Source organism: Magnolia sinica, chromosome 6 (assembly GCF_029962835.1).
Source record: "Magnolia sinica isolate HGM2019 chromosome 6, MsV1, whole genome shotgun sequence".
In the NCBI taxonomy this organism is placed as follows: domain Eukaryota; kingdom Viridiplantae; phylum Streptophyta; class Magnoliopsida; order Magnoliales; family Magnoliaceae; genus Magnolia; species Magnolia sinica.
In genome coordinates, this window is record NC_080578.1 from 1,100,624 (window position 1) to 1,126,031 (window position 25,408).

General features: G+C 38.6%; 1 protein-coding gene across 4 annotated transcripts; it reads right to left on the reverse strand.

The window, feature by feature from the left end:
* Positions 1–3,054: 3,054 nt before the first annotated feature.
* LOC131247879 (LRR receptor-like serine/threonine-protein kinase FEI 1) lies at positions 3,055–25,237 on the reverse strand. 4 transcript variants are annotated; one of them, XR_009172078.1, is made up of 14 exons: positions 23,536–23,745; positions 23,299–23,434; positions 21,805–21,876; positions 21,633–21,704; positions 20,736–20,807; positions 19,474–19,545; positions 18,767–18,838; positions 17,585–17,670; positions 17,210–17,383; positions 16,691–17,023; positions 15,806–16,051; positions 8,448–8,581; positions 3,636–3,933; positions 3,055–3,312 (listed from the first exon to the last, which is right to left on the reverse strand). XR_009172078.1 is itself a non-coding variant. In XM_058247801.1 (14 exons), the coding sequence occupies exons 2-14, from the start codon at positions 23,630–23,632 to the stop codon at positions 3,715–3,717; spliced, it is 1,785 nt and encodes a 594-aa protein (XP_058103784.1). In that variant the 5' UTR covers positions 23,633–23,675; positions 25,134–25,237; the 3' UTR covers positions 3,365–3,714. The 4 variants fall into 4 exon arrangements, 3 of the variants coding, with proteins under 3 accessions (XP_058103784.1, XP_058103783.1, XP_058103785.1); XM_058247801.1 differs by lacking the exon at positions 3,055–3,312 and adding an exon at positions 25,134–25,237 and having other exon boundaries at positions 3,365–3,933; positions 23,536–23,675; XM_058247800.1 differs by lacking the exon at positions 3,055–3,312 and adding an exon at positions 25,134–25,237 and having other exon boundaries at positions 3,365–3,933.
* Between the last annotated feature and the right edge of the window lie 171 nt (positions 25,238–25,408).

Genomic DNA, 25,408 nt, shown 5'->3' on the forward strand with positions numbered 1-25,408 from the left:
ACCCATCATCAGCATTCAGTACTAGAGTTGCTAGTTAGGCCCTGTTTGGTAGAAGCCTAAGAAAATGAGTTCTCTCATTTTAGTTAACAGTAACAGAGATCTTGATCTGTAATACATAATTACTGTTAACTGTATTCATTATGGAATATGTAATTATTGTTATGTATTCCTAATATGTAATTATTGTTAACTAAGCTCTTAGTAATGGAATAATGAGTAATAATTAATTGGCTGATTGCATCATTAACCATTTCCTTATTTTGGTGCGATGAACTTACCATGAATCTACTGGTCTCTGCCACTTCCTATATTGCAGCTGGATTGGGCACATGACTCGCTTCTTCACTTCTGTCAGACTGGGAGTTGGCCATATGGTCAAGATATTCTTGCACTGGACCAAATTCTAATGGATTTATTATTAGTATTATTACTTGCCAATCATTTCCCATATTTAAAAGTTCTAGATCATCTTAATAATAATAATAATCTATCATTCATAGTGTTCAAAGATTATTATTATTATTATTATTTTAAAAAAAAATCTATCATTTTTATCATCTTTCTTAATCAACAAATAAAAAAATTGCATCATTTTTGAATTATCTAGCCTAGTGTTAGTGAGTCAATATTGTCGGAAAATTTTTGAAATAAAAATTTTGAATATTTGAATACCAAAAACTAAATTTTAAAATTTGTTTCGAATCAAGCTGAAGCACACATTAGATATGTTATCCTTAAGAATTACTTTCAGGATGCGATAAGCCTTATTTGGTCATGCATGCAGCAATCATGAAGGGTCAATTAATAGAAAATGAGAGAGATTTCGTTCTTGTAGAAGAGGTTGATTGAATTTTTGATGCTATGAACCTGATGAACCATTTAGTCTTCTCACACCACAATCACACCATCTCGCAACAGTGCACCGATGCAACTCAAGCGCTCCCTCTTTCCAAAGTATGCTATTCTCAAAACGATTTATGAACCTAAAAAATTTCTCATCTCTAAGTAACACGGGACAAAGTGAAATCCACTTTTTTCACAAATTTCAAAAATGTTTTGGATGGAAAATAAATTTTGATTTTTTATTTGAATTTTGAATTTGAAATTCAAATTAGAGCATTCAATTTAACCACTAATTCTCAACACATCTCATTGTTACATGAGATTTTTAGGTGTCTACTAGGATTGTACACAAGCCAAGCTAGCTCGAAAAGCTCGCTCAACTCAACTCGATCTAGCTTAACTTGACTTGACTTGAACAAAGATTCAAGGCGAGCCAAGCTTCATATAACCCAGCTCGGTTCGAAAACAAGCCGAGTTCAATCATAGTGGATCTTGACTCGAACTCAGCTCGGCTATATATATATATATATATATATATATATATATATATATATATATATATATATATATATAATATTTTAAAATATTTTTGAAAAAAAGAAGAAGAAGTTAAAACTTAAACACTACTCTACTTGTACGTCCCTTTCTTACTATTTCCCTTCCTTAACCCAACTCGTCGCGTGCTCCACAGTCTCTCTCTCTCTCTCCACTCGACCACTCACTTGAGCTCGACTCAGCGTCTGCCCAACTCGTCTCAGCCATACAACCTGCACTTGGCCACACGTCCAAGCTCTCTCTCTTAGCCCTAACAACTAGGAGTGCACATCAAACCAGTAGAACCTGACCAGAACCGATTATAAAGTGCACTGGTTCCTATTCCAAAAATTAAAAAAAACCGATTACATCGGTTCTGTTTTCAGTTTGCGGGTATGTAGAACCAAACCAAACCGTGGAACCGAACTACTTTAAATAATAAATAAATAAATAACCAATACCCTAAGTCTCTGTTGCGGCTCTCTCTCTCTCTCTCTCTCTCTCTCTCTCTCTCTCTCTCTCTCTCAATTGGGCTATATTATAAAAAGCCTAGAACCGTGGAACCAATTCGGAAACAAACCAATTTTAACGGTCCGGTTTCAGTTCGGTTCTAGGATGCTAACGGTCCGTCCGATTTCAGTTCGGTTCTAGGATGCTAACAGTCCAGTTCCGGTTCCGAAAATCCTAGAACCGTTAAGAATGGTTCGGTTCCAGTTTCACCCCAGAACCGGACCGAACCGACCTGCGTGCACCCCTACCAACAAGAAGGTACTTATATGGCTTTACTACACACACACACACACACACACACACACACACACACATATATATATATATATATATATATATATATATATATATATATATATATATATATATAGATATATATATATATATATATATATAATTGAATATTTGATTTGGGAGTTGGGTTGGGTCATTTAAGTTGAGTGGCTGGGTTGAATCGGGTGTGGGTTGGGTCGGGTTGGAAGTAGGCTCGACTCGACTCGAGGTAAACTCACCTCGACTCAATCCACCTGCTCGCCTCGAGCTCGACTCGAAAGGTTTGGCAAACAAGCCAAGCTCCAATGGTAAGCTCGAAGCTGAACTCAAGGAAAGCACAGACGAGTCAAGCCAAGCTTGGCCTACCTCAACTCAACTTGGCTCGATGTACAGCCCTAGTGTCTACCAAACAGTGCCTTGTCTTCTCCTTCAAAATCAAGTTTTACTTCGGGCTTACAGTGTTTTTATGATCACGACTATAATGGTGAAATTCTACAGCAGCACTGCAGCATTCGCACGAATCCATTCCAAGGCACAAACATTGCTTCACTGGGTAAAAACAGTACGCAGATATTAGCTCACCTCCACAGGTATGTTGAATTTCAAACGAGAAATGGGCACCTTCACAATGCTCTGCTATGCGCAGCACATGAATTTAAATGAAGAAATTCCCCCTTCAATTAGTTGTCCGGAATCCATACGTTTCAATGTTTACTGATCAACCCGTAAAGCTTGTGGTAGGCTAGCTAAAGCAGGTCCCACCAGATGGATGGTCCAGATTCATGAGGGTCATGACCAACTACATACATCCTCCTTTGTGCAATAGATAGACGGAACAATCCGAGATCACGATTTGAGATGCTGAATTCTTTTATTCAAGTCACACAGTAGAAATTTCATAATAATCACGGTCTCAGGCTCGGCTGAGTTGGCTTATCATTAGCTCATAGCATGGTAAGAGAGAAACATTCGTCATCACCATTTGGGGCCTGTAAGAGGGTGCAATCATTCTTCGCAGAAGTGCATAAGAGTAATGGATTGTACAATGCATTTTTCAAAAAAAACAAAGAATTGCATAACAAGATATCTTCCATACCATGGTGGTCGCATCCATTGGCTATTGGTATCCGCAAAAGCATACTTGGGGGGTGACTGCCAGAGGAAAAGGGAAGAAATGAAAGAATAGAAGAAAAGAAGCGACTGCGAAGAAACACGAAAAATAAATGAATTTCACAAACAATAGCGTGCATATGTACATGCACACGTGGATGACACAAACACACATGTACACATAGGATACTTCAGAGCAGTTCCAAAAAGGAAAATAGAAAGGAAGAAAGAAAATCCTCACATCCCCCAAGTTGGTAAACCAATGGATTAATTACACAAATTATGAGAGTGGAGTTGGGGGTTTCAATGATCAGAATCTGCAAAAAGAATGAAAGAATCAGAGCGATGGTGCGTGGAGTTCCAACCTCTTGCAGCTTGTGTCATTTTCTTCCTTCTCACGAGAATCAGCAGTCACATGGAAGATACATGCAAGTCTGTTCCAATCTAATCTGAGCTTGAATCATAGAAATCACTTGGGCACGGAGTCAGAACCTCAGACTCCAGTACCTGCACCACCCTATGCATTGTCGGCCGATCCTCTGGGCTGGAAGATACACACTGAATAGCAATTGAAAGCAGGGCGTCGAGGCTTTCTATTTGCACTCCCTCGCAGTGTGGATTGATGATTTCCCTCTGTCTCTTCTCTACAACCAAGAAATTCAACTGCAACGAAACAATTGGATGAACTTGTCATCAGTAGAGGGGGTGAGAAAAATTCAAGAGCAAGGATTTGCAAAATCAAGGCACATGTGGAACTGCATTTACTTGTCAGAAATTTTGTGAATAAAATAATACTTCTGCAAGTTCACTCAACCAACTTGAAATGATAACCCAATCATATCAAGATGAATTATCAGGTTTTCATGCAACAGGATGCATATGGTGGATCATCAAGGGGGGGTCATCATTTGGTACTCCAGACTGTTCATCTGCGGGCCCCACAGAGGGATATGAGCCAAAGATCTCCCAGATTCAAAATAATGATAATTTTTGAGAGAGAGAGGTAGAGAGAGAGAGAGAGAGAGAGAGAGAGAGAGAGAGAGAGAGATCTTGAACATCATTAAGAAAAATATACAGAACTGGCAAGAAAAAAATTTATTGGATGGCTAGGATCTCCGGAAAAAATTTCGGGCATCTCTCATCCAAGGCTGGGCCTACAGACCGGGCACATCAGGAAACTGCCTGTCCTGATGCATCCGGACCCAACAATTCTTCTCTCCCACCAATCAACCTCCCATTTACATTTCCAGTCAATTTTAAAGGTTGGATTTCCCATCCATAAATGTAGTATGATTTTCTAAATATATAAATTTCACAATTTAAGATATTTTCCTCTAAACTCAAGCAAACTAAAGTTTAAGAAGATAAGGCAGATACAACTTGCCTGTAACCCAGAGTTACAAGAATCCCATGTAACCCCTAGCTCTATGGGGCCCACCGTGATGTTTTTGATATATCCAGTCTGTCCATCCATTTTGCCTGCTCATTTTAGGACGAGCCCAAACATGAGGGAGATCCAAAACTGAAATGGGCCAGACCATCATGATGATATTTGTATTTTCCCTTAATTCAGGTACGAATCACCTTATGAACAGATTGGATGGAAATCAAACATCACAGTGGGCTACAAACATCCCCACTATTTCTGGTGGTCTGGCGCACTTGAGTTTTGTATTGCCCTCATGTTTGGGCTCATGGCCTATAATAAGAAGGCGAAATGGATGGACAGAGTGGATATAACAAAAGAATTGTAGTAGGCACCATTGGGTTACAGGGGATTATTGTAACCAGTGTTCGAGTTGTCGGTATCGCTACAAGTTTCGCTGGCAGGAGATAAAGATAAAATATCGTTATCGCCGATAATATCGCCAATAATCGGAAATGCAGGGAAAAAGGGCGAAACATGAAGAAAATGGTGGAATTTTTTAGTGAAACTTCAGGACATGCCTAAATACACATATTTACATATTCAAGAATGAAAAAATTGCAAAAAGAATGCTTTAAATTAGAAGTTTCCATTTAATGGGAGCCAAAAAGCATGCGTTGTCGTAAAAAATAACTCAAATAGTAATCAAAATGAGTTCATATAATACAAATGCAGCTGGTATACAGTAATTAAGACATGTAAAAATAAATGAACTCAAAGATGCCAAATCAAGGATGGATTAGATTATCCAATCAGTGTGGTATTTGATACTTTGGCTGTGTATGACGCTTGATAACTAGCATTTGAAAATGGTACATGTGGCAAATTTTAACATAATCTAAACCATGTTTTCGCTTCATCAAGATCTGTGTAACCTAATCAAGAGGTTGGATGGCAAAAAAAAAAAAAAAAAAAACCATTACAATGGCCCTATGAAGTTTTTAATGGTGAGCATTTAATCGCCACGGTTTCCTTTAGTGTGGTCCACCTGAGATGCAATCATGCAGATCTGTCTCATTTTAGACTCATGCCTTAAAATTATCTATCAAAATAAATGGACAACATTGATTAAATATTTATCATTATGATGGCCCCACATAACATCGACCCATCAATCCACGGATACAAACAAGTGACACGTGCGCACCCTATAAATCAGTACGCTTATCACTATGTGGGGCCCATTGTGATTTATGTATTTTATCCATCCCATCCATCCATTTTACAAGATAATTTTAAGGCTTGATCCCAAAGATGAAGCATATCCAATGCTCAAATGGACCACACCGCAGGAAAAAATATGAATTGAACATGCCTACCATTGAAAAATTATTAGGGGCCACAAAAGTTTTGGATCCATGTCATTTTTGTATCTTACCTTCATCCATCCCCGTGTGATCTTATGAACAACTTGGATGACAAATAAACACCACTGTGGGCCATGGCGCCTAGGAAGGTTTCAACGGTAGGAATCATTGTCCCCATTGCCTTGGCGGTGTGGTCCACCCTAGCTTTGGATCTGCCTCATTTTTGGGTTCACTACCTAAAATGATCTCGCTAATTGGATGGACCATGTGGATATAACACATACATCATGGTGGGGTCCACAGAACTTGGTGACGTCCACACAGAAGGAAGTGGATTACGTACTGAGTAACTCAATAGGTTAAGCGTACTGTGTAAACTCTGTGGGGTCCACCATGATTTATGTATTTTATCCACTCCGTCCAACCATTTTAATAGATAAATTTTGGGCTTGAGCCTAGAAATGAACTATATCCAAACCTCAAGTGGAACACATAATGGGAAACAGTGTGAATTGAACATCTACCGTTGAAAATTTCTTGGGGGTCACAGAAGTTTTGGATCAAGCTTGTATTTGTGTTTTCCCTTCATCCATGTCTGTGTGATCTTATGAACAGGTTGGATGACAAGTAAACATCACTGCGGGCCCAAGAAATGTTTCAACGGTGGAAGTTATTATTCCAACTGTTTCCAATGGTATGGTCCACTTGATCTTTGGGTATGCTTAAATTTTGGTCTCAACCCCTAAAATAATATGAAAAAAATGGATGGACGGCGTGGATGGACCAAATGCATTCACGGTGGGCCTAATAGAGTTTACTCAATACGATAAGAGCGTATAACTCAGTACGCAATCTGCTTTCCGCGTAAAAACCGGACACGGATTAGATACTGACGTAGCGACACTCGCTACACGTCACCAAGTTCCGTGGACCCTACTAGGATGTACATGTTGTATCCACAATGTCCATTCATTTGGAGATATTATTTTAAGGCATTACCCAGAGAATGAGGCAGATTCAAAGCTTTAGTCGACCCCACCACACAAAACAGCAGGAAGATTGATGTACACCGTTGAAACCTTCCTAGGGACCACCGTAACGTTTATTTTCCATCCAATCTGTTCATAATGTCACAAAGACCTGAATGAAGAGGAAAAACAAATTTCATATTGATCCAAAACTTCTGTGACCCAAAAACGTATTTCAATGGTAGACGTTCAATTTCCCACTGCTTTTTGCAGTGTGGTCCACTTGATAGTTAGATCTGTCTTATTTTTCTTCTAACTCCTTAAGAGGAGCTCGCCAAATGGATTAACGATCTAGATATAACACATACCTCATCATCAGACCCACTTAACTTGCTAACGTCAATACAGCAGGCATACAGCTGGTGTAAGGTACACCAGCCAATCCGCATCCTCCTATTGAGCCCAAAATAAAGAAAAAAATATAAAAAGAAAGAAAAAAAGAAGAAGAAAACCCTGAAATGTTGTTCACGAGGGATTCTTGCCGAAGAAAGGGGGTTTTTGAGGGAGGGTTTCAAAATTTCAAGCTTCAAATGGAAAAGGGAAAGGGGATTTTTGAGGTTTTTCTTACCTCTTTGCAATGTTCGAAGATCGACAGGAGGCATTCTTCCGAGTTGTGAGTTTCGATTAACCAGTTACGCTATCACTCTCACGTATGTACAAAAACAGCGAAATCAAAGCAATTTTTTGATTTTTTTTTTCCCTTATTTTTACCTATTTATCGAAAAAATGGGTTGTTGGCTACATGGTTGGTGGCTACGGTTGATATTCTCGGCGAAAATCCAAAATTATCGACAGTATCTCCAATTTTTCGCCGATAATAGGGAGAGAAACTAAAAATTGGGGTTTCGATATCGCTAGACTAGCGACACCGATATTATCGCCAATAATATCGACATTTCGTCAATAATTTGAACACTGATTGTAACCCTGGTTACAGGCAAGTCTGGTCCATTACAGGCGAACTGACAATCCCAAGTAAATCACTGTGGATCTGACAGATACTGCTAAAATTATACTAGACTATTGTTTAGTATTTAAACTTATCTTCTTTTTCAAAATGCTAAATAAGTACCAGGAGATTCTCACTAAACAGTGAATCTTATGTAAACAATCTATAGGATGCACAAACAAGTCATAAAGAATGAAAAGAAACTAATTTTCCATGAAATTTGAGAAGGATTTTCCATGCAAAAAAGGACATAACAGAGAAAAAAATGTTGGTGTCACTGAAATTGATTGCAGAAGGGGTTTGATGTTTCACAAGAGGAAAAGAAAAGAAAATTAGAAAATTGTGTGTCACTGAAATTGATTGCAGAAGTGTTGCATGCATGTGTGCGTGCGTGCGTGCGTGCGTGTGTGTGTGTTCTACAAATTCGATAAACGAGACCACAGCTGGCATAAGGTAATGAGACATACCCAGCCAACAATATTGAGACCCTTTTCGATGAATGATGAATCAGTGGGCCGCTTTCCACTCAATATCTCAAGCACCAGCACTCCAAAACTATACACATCGGTCTTTTCTGTTGCCCTGCCACTTTGCATGTACTCTGCAGAAATGGAAATCCAGATAAAAGACATCTGTAACTCATTCTTGATTTGTGTTGAGAAAAAACATGGCAATGAATCCTGATTGCAACTTTCTTGCTTCAATATAACTGATGTTTAGCCATCTTCTAAGTGCTATAAACTCAAGAGATACCCAGACAAAAGACTTTTTAGATACATTAGGATTTGTATCATTCATAGTTTGTTTGAAGTTATACGGTTACAATGCTTAGGATGTTAACTGCATGTTCACATGCTATGCAAATTATAAGAAATTATTTCTACAATAGGAGGAAAATAATTGCACGATAAAATGGAGCAAGAAATCACTGAGAAGAATACAACTGACTGTGTTGCTGAAAATAGTGCATGAAATGAACTCATTAATTTGAGAAGCATAAAGAATAAAAAGAAAATGAAGGAACACTCAAATCATATAACGATAAATGCTTAGCAAGCAAACGAGCCATAACAAGATATATCCAAACAACAGGAATGATTAGATAGCAAACAATAAGAAAACCCGTCTCTAACACTGACCAATTGGCACGGATGAACAATAACCATATAATACCAAACGCCTGAAAATAAAGAGCAAAACCGAAACTGCTGACTTTTTGTTGTCCAGACAATTGAAATAATACAGGATTCTGGAATGCAATTAGCTAATTACGGGAAAATAAAAATAAAAATAGATCGTGCTTTTCTGAAAATAAGAACAAAACAACTTCCCTTTTAAGACTATTAAATAATACTTAAACAGAAATTTAGCAGACTTAAACAGAAATTTAGCAGGCATTAAAATATAACAAAATTTAAAGATTGAGAAAATTTCCTCAAAAGAAAAAATAATAATAAAATCCTTGACAGATTTTAGAAAATATTAATAATAAAATCCTTGACTGATTTTAGAAAATATTGACTCTTGCCATAATTTCAAGAAACAGAGGAACATATCTGAATGTTTGCTTCTTCTTCTTCTTCTTCTTCTTCTTCTTCCTCTTTTTGAAAAGGTGAAATTATTTATTTAACAAAACATAAAGAGAAATTACAGAGCTGACCAGACAACTGGAAAGGAGAAACCATGATCAACAATATTTACAGCAACAGCTCGCCCCTAAACAAACAGCTTCACCCTGTTGAAGAAACAGAAACCCAACCACTTTGGTTTCTAAAACAACGCTTGCTTCTTTCCTCCAAAAGGGACCAAATTCCCGCCAACAAAACCAGCCTCCAGACGGATCTTCCTTTTTTGCCTATCCCCCCGCCGTGCCAAGCTAGGAGGAAGTTCCTCATGGAATTGGGAACCACCCATGATAGACCAAAAGGAGCGAAGAAGTTACCCCACAGCTCTTTAGCAAAGGTGCAGTGAAGAAAGAGATGGTCCACTGTCTCCTCATCTTTCATACACATGATGCACACTTTCGGATGGCAGATTTCTTCAGCACAGATTATCAACTGTTAATACTTTATTGTTCCCAACCAACCAAGCCAAAACTGCAAACTTTGGTGGAGCCCCATAGCACCAAATGTAGGTCATATGGTGAGGCCGGCTTTCCGAGTGGGAGTTGCTGAATAATTTGTATGAGATTTCACCGAGCATCGGCCAGACTTCTCTTCAAACCAAATCATGGCATCATTAACCCCTACCCTGGCTTCACCAAACATATCATCATTAAAAGATTGACGAAATATTCAATATCTTCATCTGAGAGATTCCTGCGACATGGCAGGGCCCAAACTATTTCATATCCTACTAGCGAAAGCATTGCGCAACCAGAATATCTTCAGAACGAAGATTCGCACCAGCCTTGGAAAAGCATCCTGCAGCACTTTTATCTCCCAACCAAATGTCCTCCCAAAATCAAATATTTACGCCATATCCCAATGAGAAGGCCACCCCCTCCGAGAATTTTCCTTTTAGCCGTGCTACAGATTTCCATAATATGAAGCTCCGATAGTGATGAAACCCAAGTTCACCATCCCCCTACTTACACCCCGTATTTTCTCCCAATGACATCTTTCCACAAACCGCCTTCCTCCAACCCAAACCTCCATAGCTATTTTCCGAGAAGAGCATCGTTTGTCATTTCTGAAGACCTTAGGTCGGCTCTTCCTTCATCATGTGGTTTGCATACTTCTCCCCATTTCATCAGACGGAATATGTGTTTGTCAGATGCTCCTTCCCGTAGGAAATCCCTCAGCCTTTCCAATTTATCCAACACAGATTTCAAAAAACGGAAAAGAGAGTAAACTAGCAGGTTGACCAGATCTCACCTGAGGAGAGAGCCTCCCTTGAAAGTCCCTTTCCCCCGGAAGAGATTAAGGCTGCAGTGTTTGATCTTGGTAGGGACAACGCCCCTAGCCCCAACGGATTTCTCTTGGCCTTTTTCCAATTCTTTTGGGATTTGGTGAGTCGAGACATCTATAATTTTGTTAATGAGTTCTTTAGATCTAGTAGAATTCCATTGGAAATGGGATTGTCCTTTATAGTGTTGATCCCTAAATGTGAAGGGGCAAAAAGCCTCAAGTACTTTTCATGTAGGACAACTAACCACTTGCTCTAGAAGCTCGAACTGATAGAGCATGGCGAATCAATCCTTTTATCCCATAGCCGAAGCCCCACATCCCATGGGTTAAGTCCTCGGCCGCAAATGCTCCCTGCATTAATCACTCTCGGTGAGGAGTCTCGAACACTAGACATCCGGCTCTAATACCACTTTAATGCAGGACAACTAATCACTTACTCTAAAAGCTCGAACTGATAGAACGTGGCGAATCAATCCCTTTATCCCATAGCCCAAGCCCAACATCCCATGGGTTAGGTCCTTGGCCAAACCCCCCTCGTAGGCCCCACATCACATGGGTTCCGCCTCATACGGGTGCCCACCCCGAGTGTGCCCTTGCATCGCACAGGCCATCCCATTCGAGCCCGCTGTGAAAACGCCCCTGCATTAACTTTTGACCCATAAGCCTTATTGGCAATCCTTATAAGATTGTTTCAAAATTGTTAAGCACTAGAATCAGGCTTATCCTGTCCAAAGCCCTCTCAACTTTGCAAAGTGCCTTTGTGTTTGGGAGACAAATTTTCGATAGTGCGTAGCTGGCTCACTAATGTTTGGACTCCTATTATAGGGCTGCTAATAAAGGTATTCTTTGCAAATTAGACATTAAGAAAGCTTATGACCATGTCGATAGGAAATTTTTTAATTACATGCTTGATTGCTTGAGCTCTGGGATCAAATGGCATGGATGGATTCACAATTGTATTTCATCCGCCAAGTTCTCCGTCATCCTAAATGGTTCCCCTTTTAGTTTTTTCAAGTCTTCAAGGGGTCTTAGAAAAGGAGACCCTTTGTCCCCTTTCCCATTGATTGTTGTTTCAGAGGGCCTTAGTAGAATGTTTACTAGGCACCAAGTGGATGGCCTCTTTCAGGGGGTTTTATATCCCCAATTTCCAGCAAAGAGTTACCCATCTCCAGTTTGCTAACGACACTCCTCTTTTGCAAGCCTTTTGATTGTATGGTGGGCCGTTTGGCAATGGCTGCTTGTTGGTTCGAAGTGGTGCTGAGACTTAGGATTAATCGAGCCAAAAGTAATTTTTTTAGCATTCATCTGCCCCAATATAAAGTTTCTTCCCTTGCCTCTGCTTTTGGGTGTCAAGTGGGCTCCCTCCCTTCCACGTACTCGGGATTTCCGCTATGCATTGGCAAGCCGGCTCTGCATCTGTGAGATGTGGTACTTGAAAGTATGGAGAGGAAGCTCTCCCCGAGGAGAAGCAACCTCCTTTCCCTAGGTGGGAGAATCTCCATGATTAAAGCTTCTCTCTCCAACCTTCCTATTGAATGTCTTTGTTTCGCTGTCATAAATCGGTTCTACTCAAGATTGACAAGCTCATGAGGAATTTCTTATGGCAAGGGGGGAGGAGGTTCTATTAGAAAGTTCCCTTTACTTCGATAGGATGAGGTTTGTAAGTTGATTTAGAAAGGAGGTGCAGGTATAAAATGCTTAGATTCGATTAACTCTACTCTTATTGGTAAGTGGTCATTGCAGTTTGCTTCAGGAGAAGTCACCCTGTGGAAATCTGTTATTAAGTGGGGTAGATCAGCGAGTATTAGAGATCCAAAAGATTTGCCCTCTATACGATGTCAACCTGTGGAAAGAGATCCAGAAGATTGGGGAAGAGGTTTAGAAGATGGGGGACCAGGTTTTTTAGAATATCTCCTTCTCGGTGGGGAATGGAGACAATATTCTTTTCTGGTCACACTCGTGGTGTTGTGTGGCTCTTCTACCCTTGCATCTGCTTTCCCTACCCTGTCCCGAATTTCCTCCTCCCCCCAAGCCTTTATCTGTGAGTGTTATTTCTGAGTTGTCTTGTGTGGAGCCTGGTCCCCTACTTTTTGCAAAAATCCAAGGGGTGGAGCCCAGTCCCCTACTTTTTGCAGAAATCTGAGGGATGATGAAATTGTGGATCTTACTTCCCTCCTCTCCTCTGCAAGGCTACTTGGTGGACCCTGGGGCTGAAGATGCAATGGTCTGGATTCCAGCGAAGTTCGAATCCTTCTCTATCAAGTCCCTCTACAGATTCCTTGCTTACTCAGAAGCCCATCTCCCCACAGTTGCACTGCTTCTATCTGGTCTTATGGGGCTCCCCAAAAGTAGTTGCTTATATCTTCTCTATCAAGTCCAATGCCGAATCTGTTGACCAACAACCCAATTCACTGTCCACTCTCCACGTGTATCTAGAACAATAACCCTCAGCAAGCTAGAGTTACTTGGGTTGTGCCATATTGCATTCAAGACCATCTTCGATCTTGGGAAGTGGGAGGTGGTGGGAAGCTTGATGGGGACACCAGAGACCTACTCGGGTGTACTAGATACGGAAATGACCACCCACATCAGCGCAACTTTCCTTGTGGGTGGGAGACGAGTTCCAGATGGGGCACGCCAGGCCATTTTGAAGACCCCACATGCATAGGACGTGCATCAGGAAAACGCTACCTTGGGACGATGCATGTGGGCTGCTTAAGAGATCATTTTAGTCGTACGATTTATATTTCGTATTGATCCGACCGTTGGATCTTGTCGATCAGGCCATTGGGCCACCAGATCTTTTGGATCTAGGCCCCTTGGACTATGATATTGCTTTCTTTATATTTTTTGTTATTTTTCGTAGTTATTTAATGGTTTAGATTGATAATAAATGTTTTTATTTTCTTATTTTGGATGATAGGCCACTTCACTTAAATGAGTGACATAATTGTAATTACGCTGGATTTTAATTTCGATTTTTTAATTATAAAAGCACAGAGGGGTAGAGTTCCAACCCTGGTGGAGATTTGAGAAGGAAAAAAAAAAGCTCTCTTGTGTGAAGGAATTTCCTTCATTGTTTTCTAGGGTTTTTTTTTTAACCTTCCCTTCCAATTAAATTGTAGAAGAGTAGAAGTTTGTTTGGTGGTAGATTCCCTGAGGTATTCTTCATCTTACAACCTTCCTCTTTCTTCTTCGAAAGGTATTATTCTTCTTCTCGTCTTCCTCTTTTTCCTTCCTTTACAACCTTCTAAACCCTAGATCTTCAATTTCTTATTTTCTCCAATTTTAAAAATCCTAATTCCAAAATTCTCAATTCCCATGAACCTTAATTTTTCTAATTTCAAATTTTTTCCTTTTCCTAACTCTAATAATCATAAAACCTCCAAATCTATCCATTGAGTGTGGAACATGTCTATGCTAAATTGAAAATTTTATCCTTCCATCAGTCCTAGTTTTAATTGATTTATGTGATTTCTTAGCATGCGGGCATGTGATTTAGGCTAAATCAGATTTTATTTCCTATTATTTACTCTTAATTAATTGGTAGGTTAGCATCTTTTGTTAATTGAATTACTTTATGGACTCTTTCATAATCTCCACGTGCATGCTAGCATTAAATTATGTGTCATGCATCAAAGTTCGGAGAAAAGAGATGGAAACTTGCTTTCCTATCTGGGTGTTGGTACGTCTTACGGCACGCTGTAAAGGCCGTTACGTAAAGGTAACAATGGTACCGTTAGACGTTATGGGGTCGTAACGGCCGTAATAGCTATTATTGAAAAAAAAAAAAAATGACTTGTAATTGCCGTTAACAGCACGTTATATCCCCTATAAAGAACATAATAGCCCTGTAATGGTCTATTACGGAACATATACAGGTTTTTCATACTTTTTAATCAACATTATAGGGCAAATATAAGTTTTTCAGGGGTTTTTCAATAAATAAATAAATAAAAGAGAGACCATAACGCCCATTACGGGGCCATAACAACCGTTATACTGCCCCGTATCGTAAAGGTAACAGTGGTGGCCGTTACGGCCACCATTACCATTACGGAACACCTCCCTTTAGCTTGAAAGAAATAGCCATTGTGTTGAGGATAAGTCTTCTAGCCTAGGCGGGATCCTATGTAAAGTGACTCATTGTATTAAGGAATGGGCTATGATAGCCATCATTGGGTGTGGTTCAGAGTTCAGGGAACTCTTTTGTAGGGGTGTAGTTTCGTTTTTCTTCTTTTCTCTCTACTACTTTGTTTTTCTTTTTGTTGTCCGATTTATTTCTTTCTTTTTGTGAATATGATCTCATCTTTCAAAAAAAAAAAAAAAAGCATCGATTTATTTGCATATTGAAGGTGTGATACTTCGAATTCCAACCTAACTACCTTTAAGCCCCTCAATTAACCCCATCGAAACACCTTTATCCACCATTTTTCTTAGGGCCTCAACCACAACCACAAACAAGTAGGGGCAGGGAAGACCGCCTTGCTGCAAGGGGTACTTGAATGCACAGTTTTTAACTCAGAATGGAGTTCAAGATGAAAAGGCTGTCTTAAGGTTAGATTAGGAACAAGGATGTGGGGAATGCATGGAGATTTTGTTTGTGAAGTTGTGAAGAAGTTGTAAAAGAATTATGAGTCTTCGAAGTACAATGTTCTCTAGCTTACTAGCAATCCCAAGTTGAAATCACAAACATCAATGCAAAATATTGAGGTGGCAATTGCTTAAGTTGAAGAGAACTGTATGCAAAATATTCAGCACCAACACCTGTAAACTATGTGAGTTAAGTATTAAAACAGAAATAGAATATTTTATAGCTTCTGGGAAAGGCTGAGCTTCTAGATTAGGGAACACAATACATGCTAGGCGATCGATTAGGATCTCTCATAAAGAAAATCTGCAATTTACAAGCATACCTGGAGCCAGATAACCAAATGTTCCAGCAACAATGGTCGTGATATGAGATTCTTCATCCTCCAATAGCTTTGCCAGTCCAAAATCCGATACACGGGCTTCCAATTTCCCATCAAGCAATATGTTGCTTGACTTTATGTCGCGGTGTATTATTCGGGGTGAACAATCATGGTGTAAGTAGGCAAGTCCCTTTGCAGCTCCCACAATAATGTTTAGACGTGCATCCCAGTTCAGCTGCTCAGATCTTTCTGTTCAATGTGTCACATTTTCCATTATTACATGATTAAATTGCTAATACAGCATTCATGAAAGCAATCAATGCAATGCGCCCAATTGCTATAATATGCAAATTCATAATACATCCCAGACAACACATGTCAGACACATATGACAAGGCAAGGTAACATAAGTGTTGAGCGGGTTTTATGTGCCACTATTTGAAAGGGATGTCCATACTAAAACCAAGTTGCTGTGTTACCGGTAAGTCACAACTGCCACAGAGAACATGTTCCAACATGTCCAGGAAAGGGCACCAATTACTGTCTTGAATGCATCTTCTGTAATACTAATGCAATAGCGTCCAATTGCTAGATTACGTAAATATCATCATATTTCAAAACAAACATGTCGGACGCATATGACAAGGACAGTAAGTGTTGGCCATGTGGTTGACGAACATTTCTATTCAAAATGTAAGGTCCAACAATCTTAGATCCAAATTGATGTGTTACAAGTTAGTAGCTGCACAGAACATACTCCGACATGTCCACGAATAGGAACCATTTACTATTAAGCAAAAAAGAAGTGCTCTAATTAAAGAAAAGAGATGAGCAAGCGAGCGAGCGAGCGAGAGAGAGAGAGAGGATAACAAGGGAAAAAGCTCTCACCATGCAGTACTTCATCCAGGCTTCCACCTGATAAGAAATCATAGATTAACAACTTTGAAGAAGGTGAATTGCAATATCCACGCAAATTCACCAGATATCGATGTTTTATGCTCCCGAGAATCTCCAGCTCTCTTTCAAAAAAGCGATCTAATCCTTCATTCGTCTTCATTATTCTTTTCAATGCAAAGACATTGCCATCATCCATTGCAAGCCTGTATACTGTTCCAAAGCCCCCAGAACCTATAATATGCTCATCATTTAAAGTCTCTATTTTTTTAATAATGTCTTTTGAAGAGTAGGGCAAGTCTCCATGAAACATTACAATTGATGCACCTGAAACAGTAAGTCTATGTAAGATTCATGTTTTATGACTCATGAGAACAAGGATACTTGCTAGGACTAGAGATACACAGAAAAAAAAAAAAAAACTGTTAAAACTAGCCCTTCCAAGCATAATTCTAGCAAGTTGCAACTTTCAGCATTTAATGGAAAAAAGAGAAGAAAAGAAACAGAATTTACCTCCACTGACATCCATTGCAAGACCTTTACTGTCACTTTTCCCAAATTTCTTATAAAGAAAGCAGCCCCAGAAACACATCAATGCCACCAGAAGTAAAGCACCCACTGTTGCCAAAGCACTTATAAGTAGTCTAGTAGAGTACCTTCCAGACTTTTTCTTAGCGTCTTGATTTTCTGATGCAGAATATTCATGTGAAAAGTGAGATAGGAGCATTCTGAAACAGTAAAAAATAATCAACTCTAATTAAATTATTTACAAAAGAAAAGGAGATTCTACTTCACAGTTTACTATGGTAAAGAAAGGAATTTCTTGTTAAACGAGAGAATCGAAACAATAAATGGGTATCAATAAAATTTTATATACCCTCCATGTACCTGACGATGAAGGTGGAGGTCCTTGAAGCTCATCTTTGCAGGCCAAACCGATTTGCTTTCCACACAAGTCACGGTTTCCAACAAAGCTGCAGATATGAGGATCATATAAATATTCTAAATAAGTAACAGTCAGGTCCAATTTTCTAAAGACTTCTTGTTCGATCTAGTCACCATCATTCTCTAATATGCTTTCAAAGTTAAATGTGCCTTGTACGAACATCCATGGCCTTATTATCCTCTTCCCTAGCCATCACCAAAAAAGAAAAAGAAAAAGACTATATATATATATGTTGCCGTTGTTGAGATGAAGTCTATATAGCTACTGTACAAAAATATACCACAGAAAACTAGAGAAACATACAAGGTCCATTCACATTTGTCAATATCATCATGACTGGTTACTGAACCTAAACTATTATGTAGTGAAGAGGTGAAAGTGTGCATGCCTGCAGTTCCATGTAAGAAGCTCTGAAAGACATGATTTCATTTTAAGGTAACTGAACCAATGATGGGAGCTCATCGTCCTAAACATGGTATTTAAAAATGGTTATGATATAGCCATATCAGCCAACCCATTAAGCAACTCAGGGTAGATCGATCCATTAAATACAGGACATATCATTGCTGATACAAGGCCAATGCATGCTGATATGGCCATAAAAGTCCTTGAAAGGGTTGATAGCCTGAACTGATGTATGGAACCTTCAATGGGCCTTATCTGAGCCGGATCTGCAATCTGAAGATTCTGAATGCTTGAATGGGCCTGATCACACAATTGGCCATTAATAGGGACCAACCTGGTCCTCAGTCAAATGATCAGGTGGCCTGGAAGCATTAATACCTCAACATAAAAGAAATCTGACTAAATTGCCAAAGTATCAAGCTCCAGATAAGTATAAATGAAGCTTTGAGAACCAAAACTGGGACGTCATGATGATGATGATGCAATAAGAATGTTTGAGATGCCAGTGAATTTGTCTGAAACAAATGTGAGCCTTCTAAGTAATCACATCCTGATCCACGATCCGATAAAGCAATCTTGGCAAACCAGTACCCTTATCAAGATCAGAATGATGCAAACCAATTTCACTTTAATATATAGCACAACACAATTAAATTTGTCTCCAGATGAGCCAAAGCCTAAGACACGAATAAAAGCATTTAGAGAAAAATAATACTTACGAATTTTTAGCAAATTTGACGAGTGCACCCTCAGATGGTATCTTTCCGACTAAAAAGTTGGTTGACACATTGCTTGAAAACATTGAAGAGACCCAATTTAGCTTGGTCAGAGGGATTATTTTACTTGATATATATGATTATGAAAAAATCAGGTTTGACATATAGCACCCCCTTTTTTGGCCGAAAGACAAATAACACCCTTGCGTGTTTTTCCAAATGATACCTCACCCTACAGCTAATCTTTGGATGAAAAACTAACCATGGTGTGGTTAGCAAAATCATTTTTTAATGACAATATACTCCTTCCAAAGCCCAAAAGCCCCAACCCCAAACCTAACCTCTCTTCTCTTTTCCCCTTCTTCTCCCAAACCCAAATCCTAACCCTATAAATGAGGGGTAAGTCTTTCTTCCATGGTCAACAGTCAAATAAAGTGACTATGACATGGTTTCATCACATTTTGCCAATGGGTGTTAACCACTGAGTGGTTTTTTACCAAAAATGGAAATTGGAAGGGCTTTTTTTGGGAATACACATAAGGGAGGGTGTTATTTGTCCTTGGGCCAAAAGGGAGGGTTATATATGTCAAGACCCCTCAATAAAATGATGAACACATTCAAAAATAATAATAACAACAACAACAATAATAATAATAATAATAATAATAGAGAGAGAGAGAGAAAGAGAGCAGTATAACTAAGCCACTCACAATGTTGAAAGTCTGGTCAACTTCTCAAGTGAAGGAGGAATAGATCCACTTAGAGAGTTGCTAGAGATATCCCTGAGAAATCAACAAGTAAAAATATATGAATGTTCTTCATGCGTGGTACTGAAACTTCCCTTGTAGAACATCTAGAATCTCAGTTATCCACCATAAATGAGATAGCAACCCAAAATTCTCCTAAACTGAGACAAGTTTTGAATACACCAACAACAAAAATTTGATGACTTCAGTGTTCCACTTATTTATTGGTGGTCCTGGTTAGGAGCAAGAGAAATAATGAAGTTGTTAGTGACAAAGTAAAAAATGGTACTCCAGCTGTATGTTGATAAATATCACAGCACTCAAAAAAAGAATGACAAACATGTTGCTTTAAATGGACAAATTATTTTAACATATATGTTTGAGATGTTTAGGTCATGTTTGGCACCCCTGAAAATGCTGGATTTCAATTCCAACCAGATTTCAAATCTAAGAAAAGGCCACCTTTTCTAAAACCTTGAAAAAACTAAGTTGCAAAATCCAGGATTTTCAATCCTCTCCAATTATCATAACTAGCCTCTCCTCCTCTCTTTAAGGTATTCACAATTATTCACTTGCATTTGCACCAAGATGATGGGATGAAAAAAAAAAAAAATCAAGCTTATACAATCATTATGTGGACCACACCATAGAAAAAATTGACAATAACTCAAATAGAAATATGAGATTTTGCTTCACTTGTTAAATTAGTGGGCCCACTTTTGTGGGCCACCTAATGATTGGAATTGTCTTATTTTTGGGCCAAGGCTATCTTACAATATCCTTAATACAATGATTCCTTACAAGCTGCAGACGTATGTCATGTTTAAATATTTGAGACAATTTACCTCATCACATTCACTACCTCATGAACATACACAAAAGTAATTCTAGGAACCCCTAAAGTCAAAATCCTGGCTGCCAAACACAATTTTTGAATTCCAAGATTTTGAAAATCCAGGCTGCCAAAAACAACCGAAAATCCAAGATTAGAAATCCAGGGTTCCAAATCTATTCTCCCAAATGATCCCCTAAGAAAATTCAATTTAATAGATTGGATTTATAAGAGAACTTGTATAGTTTGCTCAAAATATTTTTAGAACAGAAAGTAGAGCACTGAGTTAATAACACATCTAGTTTTGATTTTTTTAATATTGCTACATGTTGCCCTGGTGATATGGCTTTGGAATTTAAAAGATCTACAACAATTGCCCCAAAATATAACTTACAGGATCTCAAGCTCCGAAAGGTTTCCAAACTCCCAAGAAATTAATCCGCTTAAATAGTTGCCCTGCAAGTTTCTGCAAAACAATATATGATATAAAGATCCATTCTGGTATATATACAAACATATTTTCTTGTTATTAGCAGTAAAATAACGTGCAGACAGATGGATACATGTGCCCACCGCACATATTGAACAAGATGCATGTATGATATAAAGATCCATTCTGGTATATATACAAACATATTTTCTTGTTATTAGCAGTAAAATAACGTGCAGACAGATGGATGCATGTTCCCACCACACATATTGAACGAGATGCAGAATGTGTAAAAAGCATGCTAAACTTTTGGGGAGGAAAATGACCCTAGCTATAGCATATAACACCTCATTAAAAATATCTTCAAAATTTTTTAATGCAAAATATAATTGGCAATTAACATATCCCTCTGCCAAAATATCCTTGCATACATACTGCTTGCTAATGACATGTGCTACCAAGTTCTTGCTCTGCAGATTACATAAACAACAGTACTCCACTATTACAATATTTTAAACACTTTGTTAGTTCATGATAGCTGATGTGCTACTGGATACACCACAAAGAGGCTTCAGTATGCTTATGTAACTGTAATTAGCTATGGTCTTTTCAACATTAATAAACCCTCTATTTAGAATGACTTCTATAAAGTGATTTCTAGGCCATGACCTATCCATGGGGAGCTTCCACAATGAAGAGTTTAGAGTCTTCAAACATCACATATCTATACCATGTAAATAATATAAGATATAAGGATGAGGAAAAATAATGGGATTGTTCCAAAAAGAATCCTCTCCCAACTGGAAAACTAAGAATTTTATGGAAATTAAAGGCAACTAGAAAACTGATTTCGACACTTACAGAACTCGTAAGTTAGTGCAATTGCCCAACTCTGAAGGAATTGTTCCATAGAAGTTGTTGCCATGAAGATCTCTGCAAACACAGAATTGTCAGAAGCAGATCTTCCAACAAAGCAATAATGCAGCAATAATTTAGAATGAAGATTCCAGAAACCTCTCGAGGAAATACATACAGAATCTGTAAGTGGTTTAGCTTCCCAATCTCAGGTGATATAGATCCACTCAATTTGTGATAAGCAAGAGTCCTGAAAGATAAGTTATCAAATGCAGCTTAAAAGTATAACCATCAAATGAAAAGTCTTCTTCCTGATATACAAGGAAATAACAAATTCGAAAAAGAATATAAGGAATAGAACTTGAATGTAATAGCCTAAAAGAGATGACACTTCAAAGCACGAAAAAGTCCATTTCTTAAGTGAATAACAGGCTTACACTCGCAATTGTCAATTAAATGGTCCAACCAAGCCTGCATTTCCCACACAAGCTCCATCTATGATGTATTGCATGCTAGTGGGGCATGTGAAGTGGAACACGTGCAAGATTTGCTGGGCCCATGTGGGTGGGGCATTTCCGCATTTGAATAGACAAGGGATGAGACAAAGGAAGGTCAAAACAGTTCACACTTAGGAAGTTGTTGACAATAAATGATATCCCATTTTTTTAGAATGCATGGGAAAGGATTCATGGGTCCCCCATGTAGATGTAGCTTGGGCTGCATCATTTTCTTCTACTTGCTAATGTAGCATTGTATTCTTTCCTTACCTTTTGGTAGGCTTTTCAATAAATCTTTGTCATCTCTCAAAAAATAAAAATTAAAAATTAAAAAAAAAAAAAAAAAAGGGTTCATGGGAAAAGGATGATAAGATCAGAAATTTCAAGGGAGAAAGAGTGTTAGCTTGGAAACTCTATCAGTGGGTGTTTATCAAGAAGTTTTTTGTTGAATTTGTGGGTTTCTAAGGCCATATTGCTTTAATTTGTGTGGTTTTGATGTAATCTCATGTGGTGCTAAAATAGCTATTGAATGAGCATGCATTCATGGGTAATGGTGTGATATAAATGAGGCTATATGGGTAGTTCTACGGAATGCTCAAGAGGAAAACAAACTAGGAGATCCAATCCTCATTTTGAACTCATTGTGTTTTACGTAGAACATTACTCCCTTGTAATGGACCTTGTAATAGTATGTAGCTATGAAGTGAAATTTCTTTCTTTCCTCATAGTTCTTCAGAATTTTCTCCTCTTTTAGCATCATCTCTCACTCTTTCTACATCAATTTAGTTAGCAAGATGATCCACACCTCCAACAAGAATCACCACAGATGACAGTAATACATACCCCAAAAATAAACTTTAGAAAGATTTACTGGAACTTTCCTAACAGCCACATATTACAGTATTCTTGACAACCATCCAGAAGAAAAGCTACACCCTGCATTTTTGTTTCCAAGTTATTCATTACCCTAACGGAAGTACAGATCCCATAAGTACAGTACAAAGCAACAATCCTCAACGAAATCTTTCCAAACAATATATTGATGTTGTTTAGCTTTAGAATACAATAAAAACTTAACGTAGTCAAAACTCTAGGAGAAGCAAGAAGTTCTTGTTAGCAGAGATCCAGGACAGATAAGCACCAAAAGAAACCATCAGGTTATTTTTAAGACTCACAGGTGGATCACTCTCTTGCTTTGGCTGTCACATGTCACGCCTTTCCAGCTGCAAGGATCTGGATCCTCTTGCCTCCATAGAAGAAGAATGCCATCTGAACTAACAATTGCAGTCTTAAAGCTGAGAAGTGCCTCACCTAGGAACCACAGATTTCAATTCAGAAAAAAGTTCATTATTCAAATAAATAAAAAAATATCGTATTAGAAGTCTAAATACTAACATAACTATTTTTCTTACCATCAGGACTGATAGCACTACTTTTATTCATCAGAACATAGACCAGCAGAAGCGAAAAAAGCATCAGCTTTGGATACGTCATCAGAAGGATGACCATTCTGACGTTCTCCACGCATATAAATCATCTGTGACATCGAGCTCTGAAAGTGTTGCACTCGAACATGTTATATGGTTATCCAATTGCAGCAGGAGAAGAAACAAATGGGTTGTCTGGACAAAATGAAAATGGATCAGTTCTGTAACAAGTACAACTTAAGCAATGTGTAGTTGTGTACAACTGAAACATTCCCAATCTAATATGTACAATTATAGGTGCTAAAGGTAATTTCCGCAAAGCTAGTGTGGCCTAAAGTTCACATGTAACAATTGCTGTCATGGTCCCGGTGGTTGGAGCTTTCTCTACATCAATAGCAAAAGAAAGGTGTTTGTAGCTTTCACAGAGAGGTGACAGAAAGAAAGACTAGTGATCTCGCAGCGAATGTGAGCTAAAGAATCACATCATTAAACCCAAAGTCTAAACAAGCAGAGCCTCTCAACAACAAAATGGCTTCTACTATATAAGATGATCTATGTGGGTTAAAACATGGTTCATGTAAAGTTTCTGTTTCCCACATCCAACCAATTATTCTCATGATTTTCCTTTATTTTTTCCAATTATTTAGTAAAATGTCAGCTATATTTATCATTCTTACCTCCCACTCTCACACCCACACATACACACATGTACACACAAAAATCATGCTCCAGTACTCGTTGTATCACAAGCAAGCCTTCTACTACAACAATTCAACAAATGAGAATTTTCAGGTCAGTTGCACACATATCTTGATCAAATCCCAGACCTAAACCATGTTATTTTCTTTGAAGAAACACAATGCACATATGAAAAGACTAGAAATTTAATGGCCACTCGCAATAGTAGGATTCAAGATCCTACTTCGACCTCATTGACTTGCCAATGAGGCACAAAAATGCCAGCACGAAACATGTGTGAGTTCCAGAAAGGTATCATTGGGCCCCACTGCACGCTTCATGGACTGAAAATCAGGCCAGTCCACGTGCATCTGAAAGAAAATGGACCGTTGGGGGAGGAAAAGAAAAAAGATAATAAACTGTCAGCATTCAACTTAGACATGCGGCCCACCTGATGACCGCACCCGACTGATTCTCAGGCCACGGAACATACACAGTGGGACCCAATTAGTGAACAAACTAAAATCTCACCACAGCAATTCCTTCAGACATCGATCATCTCCACATAATTTGAACGCAAAAGCTCCAATTCACCGAGAGAAAAAAAAAACACTACTGACAACAGATTATCATTACGTGCAATCTTTACCCAGAATTTCTACTAAAAACTGCAGATTCTTCATTTCCAGAGCTTTAAAAAACACAATTTCATGTATCTGCAGGCAATCAATTGCAATGCATGACCTAATCAAAGCCAGAAAGTGAAACTGACTGAAATTAACCACAGCATATTGCGAATTGTCGGCATTTTAATGATCTTGCACTGAATTACCCAGAAAAAAAAAATCGCAGAGAGAGAGAGAGAGAGAGAGAGAGAGGTTCTACTGAGGAGGGAAGTTGCGTACCTTGATTCGATCTTCAAAGCAGCTGAAGAGGAATGCATGTGGACGAGAAAGATAAAAATAAAAATAAAAATAAAAAACCCTAGAATTCCGAGATTTGGGAGAGAAGGGAGTGGACTGTGTAGAGAGGTGCTGGAATTTAAGGGGCATCAGTCCCACCAATGAGAGCAAAGGAGATTTCGCACGTGAGAGGACGACACCTCGCACGTGCGACCGACACGTAATAATCTAGAATAGAAGTGCGACCTGTGCGTGTCCGTATGACTACGTAAGCTGTG

Coding starts and splice junctions, on each gene's coding strand:
- LOC131247879 (XM_058247801.1), bottom strand. CDS start 23,632: ATGGTCATCCTTCTGATGACGTATCCAAAGCTGATGCTTTTTTCGCTT. Junction 18,839..19,473: donor TTGACCAGACTTTCAACATT/GTGAGTGGCTTA, acceptor AATGTTTTCAAG/CAATGTGTCAACCAACTTTT. Junction 8,582..15,805: donor ATTTGGTTATCTGGCTCCAG/GTATGCTTGTAA, acceptor CCATTTCTGCAG/AGTACATGCAAAGTGGCAGG.